Source organism: Cyprinodon tularosa, unplaced genomic scaffold (assembly GCF_016077235.1).
Source record: "Cyprinodon tularosa strain WSP-4 unplaced genomic scaffold, ASM1607723v1 ctg430, whole genome shotgun sequence".
NCBI lineage: Eukaryota > Metazoa > Chordata > Actinopteri > Cyprinodontiformes > Cyprinodontidae > Cyprinodon > Cyprinodon tularosa.
The window spans coordinates 430,334-440,051 of record NW_024039153.1 but is presented as its reverse complement, the minus strand read 5'-3'; the positions used below and the strand labels follow the sequence as shown (position 1 = coordinate 440,051).

The 9,718-nt window shown below is 42.0% G+C and overlaps 1 protein-coding gene across 3 annotated transcripts in view; it reads right to left on the bottom strand.

Annotated features, from left to right (window-relative positions):
- Positions 1 to 1,823: 1,823 nt before the first annotated feature.
- Positions 1,824 to 9,718, bottom strand: part of hivep2b (HIVEP zinc finger 2b) — a 37,852-nt gene continuing 29,957 nt past the window's right edge. For 2 of the 3 annotated variants that reach the window (XM_038299561.1, XM_038299560.1), the window contains exons 5-7: positions 7,509 to 7,607; positions 6,641 to 7,419; positions 1,824 to 4,187 (exon numbers count right to left, since the gene is read on the bottom strand). In XM_038299561.1, coding sequence (XP_038155489.1) covers positions 3,822 to 4,187; positions 6,641 to 7,419; positions 7,509 to 7,607 — 1,244 coding nt within the window. In that variant the 3' untranslated portion in view covers positions 1,824 to 3,821. The remainder of the gene's footprint in view (positions 4,188 to 6,640; positions 7,420 to 7,508; positions 7,608 to 9,718) is intronic. The other variant, XM_038299562.1, reaches the window with a different exon arrangement.

The window sequence follows — 9,718 nt, the reverse complement described above, 5'->3', positions numbered from 1 at the left end:
CCTTGTCCACAAATCAGAAACATTTATATATATATATATATATATATATATATATATATATATATATATATATATATATATATATATATATATATATATATATATATATATATATATATATATATATATAAGGTTCCAAGTTCGATTCTCGGTCTTTCTGCATAGAGTTTGCATGTTCTCCCTGTTCATGCATTGGTTCTCTCCAGGTACTCCTGCTTCCTCCCATAGCCCAAAATTGAATTGGCCTGTGGTTAATTTGCTTCTCTAAATTCTCCCTAGGTGTGAGTGTGTGCATAAATGGTTGTTTGTCCTTTTTGTGTTGCCCTGCAATGAACTGGTGACCTGTTCAGGGTGGACCCTACCTCTCGCCCGTAGATTGCCAGAGTTAGGCACCGGCCCCACAGTTACCCTTAGAGGGAGTGAGCGGGAGAAGATAAATGGATGGATGGATGGATGGATGGAAAAACATTTATGTTAATTGTTTTGTTGTTTTTTTCTTTTTTTTTTATGGGTCCAAACTATATAGGTTTTTGCTTCTGGTTATGATGCCAAAATCAAGAACGAAAGGATTCTGCACCAATAGGAAGTAGGCCAAAGCCAAGTGAGACAGAACTCAGGCTTTGTCAGATGCCATTAGCTCTATGATCAAACTGATGAATGGATTCTTTAAAAGGGTTGCTCAGTGGTGGGGTGGGTAGCACTGCTGCCTTGCAGTAAGAAGGTTCTGGGTTTGATTCCTGGCCTGGCGTCTTTCTGAGTGGAGTTTTCATGTTCTCCCTGAGCATGTGTGGGTTCTCTCCAGGTACTCCGGCTTCCTCCCACAGTCCAAAAACATGACTGTTAGGTTGATTGGCTTCTCTAAATTCTCCTTAGGTGTGAGTGAATGGTTGTTTGTCTCTGTGTTGCCCTGTGATGGACTGGTGACCTGTCCAGGGTGAACCCCGCCTCTCACCCATTGACTGCTGGAGATAGAAACCAGCACCTCTTGCGACTGCACTCGGGACAAGTGTGTCAGATAATGGATGGATGGATTCTTTAAAAAGAAGCAAAACAACGGTAAATATGGAGCGTTGGTGCCGACTTAAAAAGTAGCTTGGAAGCCACAGCAGGAGTTCTTAATGTTTAGTTTAGTTAGCATCAGCGTTATACAGAAGGAGAGCAGGCAAGCTCAAGCATGCCGCTTACTGGCTGGGAGGATTTAAACTTTTAGCTAAGCGATCATCTTTAACATTAAGGATTTCAAATCAGCAAACTATATATTTATGACTTAGAAAGTCAAAAGTCACAGTTTTATTCCAAATTTCCTTTTTCTAAAATACTTTTAAGAATATATCACACCAATAATGTTGTTTCGTCTCTTGATAATACAATGTTAAAACTGCCATTATATATCATAATCATAACTTGATATCTGATTATTTATTATTTTTAAAACCCATAACTTTGACCATGTGCTGTTTTTCTCCCAGTTGGCAAAAATGCTTCAATAAAGTCCAGAACAGAGGCGGTAATGCAGCTCTGCTCAAACCCATATCCTGAATCTAAACCCACAAGGTTAAGACTATTTTTGGAAGCATTCATTTCTGCACATATTGACTGCAGTAGCACATTTTCAGCAGTAGATGTCAGTGTTTAGAGTTTATCGTGTATTATGCATTAGATTTTTTGTTACCACTTCAATCTTTCTATTATCAAATTTGAGTAATTCCTAGTGAAAACACCTCCTAATTGGCTTTTATTTAACTCCAACCTGAGGTAGACTGGTAGCTACAGTTGTAGTTCATAGTAGTGAAAATAAATAAGCCATTACACAGAGCATTGAATAAATGGAGGTCCTTTTAAAACATTTTTGAATTTAATTTGAAAAAGTAGAGCACCAAACAATCAATTCCTCATAGCACAAAAGAGGCACTCCGTCCAGACTAACCAGTTTTTGATGCGTAGAGCTAAACAACAGATTGGCTACTGAGGTTTCCCCCTCAAAGGAAATGACCCCCCACTAAAAAAAAAAAAAAAAGATCTCAGCTTAGAAGTTAAATCATCAATCATATGACTTCTATATGTTTTACTGGGAATTGCCGTTGACATGAGAGGCACAATGCAGTTCAGTGAATATGAATACACAACAGAATCTGAATACATACTGTATGCCAAAGCAAAGTCCTTCACATTTTAAAGCATTTCCAGGCACCGCCACGACAAATAAAAATCATCTCATGAAGGAAAACAAATTTAAAGCAGTGCACCTTTAAATTTTTTTTATGTAAACATGACTGAAAAAGTTTGCTTTTAATCTGAAATGTTTTAAACCCAGTCTCAAACCGACAGCCGCCTCGAGATGTTAATGCTTTTTTAAAAAGATTAAACGCTGTGCTATTTTTCATCTTTCTCCCTTGTGAAACCTCTGTGGATGTTTTACCTCTGAACGAGGTAGAGATCCACATAAAAAGTTTTTAGAATACAACACTGCAAAAATAGTTTAAACCATAAAAATACACATATATACAAAGAAGTAGTAATGCTTTAGAGTGAGTGGCTACTTGCAAAGTTGATGTGAAGAGCTAATAATTGTTGTTAACACTGTTTCTTTAATATTACCTGCAGTAGATGGTGTGGATTTATTCAGAGTTTGACATGAAAATGCAAAACAGTTCAACATCGACTGATCATCATAGCCCCTCGGGTGTTGTGTGCAAATCCACTTCGCACGATGAGATGCGGAAAAAAACGAGGAATGTTTCAACAACCACAAGGAAAAGGGACATTTTTCCTCTCTCTCCCCTACCCCACCGGACTCAACATCAGCCTCATCGTCGAACAGAAAAGGAGGAAAGTGCATCTTTAAAACACGTGAAAACACCCATGAACATCTGCATAAGCAAGAAAACAAGCCTAACCAAAGCAACATTATGAGATCAAAAGCAACGCCGGAGTGGCTCACTGCATAACTGCTGCATAAATACAGATATACCATATAAATAGTAGTCAAATGTTTACCAGTATCAATAAGTGCTTACGTTCTAATATATAAATACATCTTACATTATTCATAATTACATAATTAATTCCTCTATGGTTGTGCAATAGCAAATCCCATGCATTTTTTTTTACCAAGATAAAAACCACAACATTAAGAAAAATGCAACATAAGTAACATTTGTTTAAGATTGCTTCACATAAATCCATCTTTAAAAAAAGAAAAACCCACAAGGCCTTCCCAGAAAGTGCAGCCTCCTTTTAGTAAGAGTCCTTATAGATGTTACCCTTACTCAGTTAGAAAGAAAAGCAAAACAAAACAAAAAAAAGGCACATACCCTTGCTGCTTGATCAGAAGCACCAAACTGCACAAGAAGCGTCTACTTAAAATTTGGTCGGACTGTTTCATAGTACACACACGTTTCCCCTTATAAAAGTCTTTAGTTACAGCACTACTGCATCACACCTTGATATGGTTAACAGAAACAACAGTCTATTTTCAAAGTACACACTGCAAAATACACTGCTTGTATGCATCTAAGTTATAATATATGTTAAGGACATTTGTACAGGACCCATAAATGCAATTGTTGTGCAATTGTGCGCAAACTATGATCTCAGACAAAAAGGCATATCAGCTTTATAATATTTTTTCATATTGCAACTGCACCCAATAATGATTTTTCACCCTTTTGCAAAACAACCCGTACAGAATCTCTGTGGAGTTTGACCATGCAAGACCAGTGGAAACGTCATTATATTGCCTCTAATAGGATAAAGACAAGGTGGTTAAAGGGTTAACGATGGTTGCAGGTGTGGTGAGGGCTGGCAACAACAAAGCAGTTTCAATGAGGATCTTCTATGGTAATTTTCAATGAGGCAATGGCTTTCAAACAGGTCTGGACGTTCTCCTCTTGTCTGCTTTCCCCGGCGGGCGGCTCAGGACTCTTCTCATCTGTCTCTATTCCCGTCTCAAGCCCGTGCACAGATCCCTCCCTGCTGCTGCAGCGCTGCCCTTCGCTGCTCTGGGGACTTGGAGCGTCATTGCTGGGTGAAGTTGGGGAGTCCAACATCTGGAGGCCCCCGACAGGAACGACGGGGAGCAGAGAGCGGGCCTGCTGCTGGGAGTGAAGCGGGAGATGGCTGAGGATGTTCTGGTGATGAGAACTGGCAGCTCCTGGGTGAACAGGAGCCAAGCTGCTCCTTTGATCCTGGAAGAACATTCGTGGCAGGGTTAGCAACATTTCCATCACCAGTATATGAACATGTCTCAGTAGATAGCCATAAAAGAATATTGTTCACAAAGAAGTGCTTTTGCAAATGAACCTCTAATAGTGGATTATCTGGGCTTCTTTTTGACCAGGACTGAAATGTTGCCACAACATAATGAGAGGCCAAAGTAGTGAAGTTAGTTTATTTATACAGTTTATCCAATTTTGTTCAAACACATTAGGAGGAATTTAGAAAAGGTTACACAATAGCCTACAAAGGCATTCCCACTGCCTTTATGTAGTGTATATTTTCTCACATTGCAGCCACAAGCATCCATTAAGATAGACCAATAAAAATCTGTTCTGCTTTGATTTGATTCCAAAGTAGAGCAAAACTTTAAGTGTTTTTTTTCTTTCTTTTTTTGTGGTTGACTTCCAAACTTTAATCATTTAAACCGAAATATATAGTTTTCCTCACCAAGATATTGCTGCTACATATTTCTGGTTGAATACAGACAGTTTTCATTCAAATTGGATAACAATGGCTCCAAAATAGGTACATTCTGATTTAGTAGGTGTTTCATGAATTCCTCACGCTGCTAGGAAATTAAACTGGGAGGATGATAACACCGAATGGCCTAATGCTATGGCCAGTAAAACATATTTGTACTTTCAAACACAAGAACAACTTAAAAAGCTTTGAATCTTATCACTACTTGCATAGCGATAAAGTTGTCTGTGTTTTGATACACAAACACACCAATTGGGAGTACATGAAGGCAGATGATCAACCAGGTTAGTATCTGAAGGATTCCTGCAATAATGCTGCAGTGGTGGCTACCGAGGACGGAGAGGTGAAGCCTCCAGGCTGCCCCTGTACAGCCGGACCTGACCACTCATGTAGCAACACAGCTGCTGTTCTATTGCCACAGAGTCTGGCATTCACGCCAGAGGAGCGCAGGTCTACTCGGCCCAAAGGTACATTGTTGCATGACTTGTAGACGCCAACCAACAATGCTAATTAAACTCATCAGTAGTGTGGCTTACCTTTAAACTAATTGGCCAAGGAGTTGGATCTGGTTCCTTTTCTTCATTCTGTAATAACCTGCAGCTGCAGGACAGAATGGCACCTGTTTGACGCGAGCCATACTGTTTTCACTGACATTGAGTTTTGAGTGGGGTAGAGGGCAGCTCAGGCAGGTAGAGAAGACATTACTTTATCTAACCCAATACAGAGTTGTTGGCTTTAGCCATAACTTAGACCGCAAGCCATAACCCATGACACTGACTGCTCTAGGCGAGACGCTCCTGAAAGTTTGAAGCAGAAAACTACAAAAATGGAAGGGCCCCATAATTCTGTGTGGAAAATTTGTAAACAAAGCCAAGCATGTGGCAGTCGTTGTTCCCACTGGACATAAACGACTTGGTCGCACTGAGCACTGACACAGAAATCTAGAAAAAGTATTATGTTCCATGTGCTGCATTTCTCTTCTGCATATTTGAGCTGTTATCACAGCTGCAAAAACATTGTTTGTCAAAAGCAGGTCTTTCTAAGCAGGTTTCCTCACATTCTACTTCTAATTTTGGAACGGTGTCGACGATGTGTGCTGTAAGCCGAAGGAGAGGATGTGCTCTGTGTGCAACATGACTTCAGTATGACATTTTCTATCCCTAGAGGCTCTGCTACAGTGGCTTGTTAAGGCCAAAAAGGCATACATTCCAAATTGCAAGGAGGGAAGGAGGCCGGTTTCTACTCACTGGAGAAGTGAACTACAACTGAGTCCTACTGAGGGAGCCTCAAAACTGCTCTCATTCTACTTGTCTGGTCCAAACCAGTGTTCGCTTAAATGGTGCCTATCTCCGGCAGTTATTTGGTGACAGACCATCCTGGCCACTCTGACTACTTTATGCCATCTACATGGAATATTAGTCTGGAAAGAAGCGGCTAGAGTCCAGTTTTAAAGGCTGGGCTAACAGAGTCAGCAGAAAGACGGTTCTGGACTCGATAACCAGCCTGGGCTCTTTCTGCATGGAGTCGGAATGTTCTCCCTTTGCATGCGTTGGTTGTCTCTGGGTACTACGGCTTCCTCCCACAGTCCAAAAATAGACTCTTAGGTTAATTGGCTTCTCTAAATTCTCCTTGGGTGTCAGTGTGTGCTTAAATGGTTGTTTGTCCCGTTTGTCTCTGTGTTGTCTAAACTGGCGACCTGTCCAGGGTGTACCCCGCCTCTGGCCCATAGACAGCTGGAGTGAGGCACCAGCACCCCTCTTGACCCCAGCAGGGATAGGCATGACGGAAAATGGATGGACATATACATAAATAGCTCTATCAGGTCCTAATAAAGAGCATCATTGAACACTGCGCCATTGCTGACCATCTGAACCATTATTCAACCCTAGGTATAGTTTTGCGCGGGACTATAGTACAGAAGCATAAAGAACAATCGAATTACCATTTCAAAAGCCTGCTGTTGTGCCTTCTCAATCTTTGCTTGGTGTCTGGCTTTATCACAGCCGCCTTTATGCTGGTGCGAACCTCGGCGCGGTGACACCGCCCGCAGCACAACCCTCTGCCTGCCCCTCGCTGAAGATTCACGCTTCCCAGCAACCTCTGACCCAGGAGACATTGGTCGTTCCAAAGAGACTGGGGATGGATGTTGGATGGATTTGAAGATGGGTGACCCAGGCCTCATAGGTGAGGAGTCCCACCTTGGTGAGGAACGCCCTCGTGGGGACAGCTCCCGCCTCGGGGATGGATACCGTAGTCGTGAAGGAGAGGGTTCCCTAATGGGGGACTCCCAACCAGGAGACAGCAAATATGAAGAGTAAGGGTCAAAAAGGAGACTGGTGTGGTCTAGTGGCAGCATGCTCAGAGAGTCTTCATCCACAGACTTTTCTCTCTGTTCTGCTGTGATGGAGAAACGATTTTCCAGGCCTGAGCGCTTGCTGAAGGATTGCTGATGAACATCTGCTCCAGGTAGAGCAGTTAGAGAGCAACCGTGGACAGCAGAGCTGGCAGTAACGTACACCGAGGTTACTCCACATGGCTGAGGACTCGTACTTCTTGATTGAAGCTTTGGGGTGGAGTCCCCCTCATACTCATCATCTTCTTCATCTTCCTCATCTATTTCATCGGCCTCCTCATCCATCCCTTCAGAGTCTTCAGCATCTGAGAACTGATGTTTGCTGGTTGTTGCCATGTCTGTCTTGGATTCTTGCTGGATGTTGTCTGCTTTAAACGACATATTTGTTAATTTAACTGAATTTATTGCACAATAACACAAATTAAATCAGTGGGAGTACAGCAACTTAGGATCTTACCATGTTCCTGTATCTCTGTGTCATCCATTGACACTGAAACTCCAAGTTCAAGACATTTCTTCATGTGTGCCTTTGACTTCATATGTTTAGTCAGGTTTCCTGTTGAGGAGAGACACACGTTTGTCTTGTGGTTTCCAGAGACAAATGCCAACTGAAGGTGGTGAAACAATGAGAATGCAAAACAAATGCAAGCAAAGCATTTTGTAGCAGGTTTTTAATCACATCTTCAAAAAAGACACAGTAGTGCTTATATTTAATGTGTATAAGAAAGAAAACATGCTCTTCAACTTCAGCTTCCTAGGTCATTACTTTGTTAACTCTTTCTTTAGGGGCTTTAGTTTTCTACCTTTGCACATGTCCACTGTTCCTCTTCTCAGATAGGCTGGGTGTCTGAGTGTTGCCACATTGTGAGAGATCAAAACCTGGATCTATGTCAGTTAGATTTACTGTAAGTCTGAACTGAGCGATTCTAGCATAAATATGCTCCTATCTCAAGCTCTCCACCCTAGCTCTTGCTCTATCCTTAGAACTGTTGTCCCTGTTTGGACCTGTTCACTTCCTGTTTAGATTAACTGAGTGTGCAGCTGTTGCAGCTGTCCAGAGGAACTCCATCTGAAGTTAAGTTATTTTCTCTGTGATATCTCTGTATCTAAGTAACTCTAACTGACTACTTTAAAACATAGCACCTTCTGCTGTACTTTTCTACTGAGCACTTGTCAGTTTCACACGGTTTTATTTCTGATAGCAAGGAGTAGCTAGCCTAGGCTAGCGCTAGCTTAGCATTGCTATGGCTTCTCTCTCTCCCTCCTTGACTCTTTTCCAACTCTTCCTTCTTCCTCTCCTCTCTCCTGCTCTCTGTGTCAGATGTTCAGTTATTCCTCTGCCTCCTTTAGTGATAATGGGATGTGTAATAAGTGCAGTATTTTTGTAGCTTTGGAGGCGAGGGTGTCAGAATTAGAATCCAGGCTTCAGGCTGTTGAACATCCAGGAGTTAAAGTAGGCCCCCCACGTAGCTGTCCTCCAAAAGTGCCTGAGCAGCCAGGCGATTGGGTAACTGTACGCAGAAAGCGTAGTCGTGGATCTCTGCCCACTGGTCACCACCAAACCATTCACGTTTCTAACCGGTTTTCCCCACTCAGTGACACACCCACTGAGAAGCCCACTCTGGTGATTGGCAGCTCCATAGTCAGAAACGTGGCATTAGAGACACCAGGGACCATAGTCAAATGTTTGCCGGGGGCCAGAACGGGCGACATCAAATCCTACCTGAAACTACTGGCTAAGGATAAGGTTAAATACAGTAAGATTGTTATTCACGCTGGTGGTAATGACACCCGGTTACGCCGATCGGAGGTCACTAAAATTAGTGTTGCTTCGGTGTGTAAGTTTGCCAAAAAAAATGTCGGACTCCGTAATTTTCTCTGGTCCCCTCCCTGATCTGACTAGTGATGACATGTTTAGCCGCATGTCGTCATTCAACCGCTGGTTGTCTAGGTGGTGTCCTGAAAACGTGGGCTACAATAATAATTGACAATCCTTTTGGGGAAAGCCTGGTCTGATTCGGAGAGACGGCATCCATCCCACTTTGGATGGGGCAGCTCTTCTTTCTAGGAATCTGGCCACATTTATTAGTCCTCCAAAACCCTGACCACCCAGGGGGCAGACCAGGAAGCAGCGTTGTAGTTTAACACACTTCTCTGCAGCTTCTCTACTGTTACCCACTCTTTACTCCATCCAGACAGTGTCTTGTCCACGACCAAAATCTAATAAATTAGCAAAGATTCCCAAAGGAGTATATCATGATAATCTAATTAAAATCAAAATAACTCCAATTGGGGAAAAAGTTAAAACAATTAAATGCGGTCTGTTTAACATAAGATCGCTTTCCCCTAAAAGTCTACTAGTTAATGACTTGATTTGTGATAATCACATTGACTTGTTTTGCCTTACAGAAACCTGGCTGCAGCAAGAGGATTATGTGAGCATAAATTAGGCAACTCCTTCAAGCTATTTAAATTTTCACATACCCAGAAGTTCTGGGCGAGGAGGAGGAGTAGCAACAATCTTCCAGTCTGACTTAATGATTACTCCCAAAACAGTTAATACCTACAACTCTTTTGAACATTTAACCCTTAATTTCCCTGATCCAAATTTCAAGGCAAGAAAACCTCTTCTTTTTGTAACTTTGTATCGTCCACCAGGTCCTTACT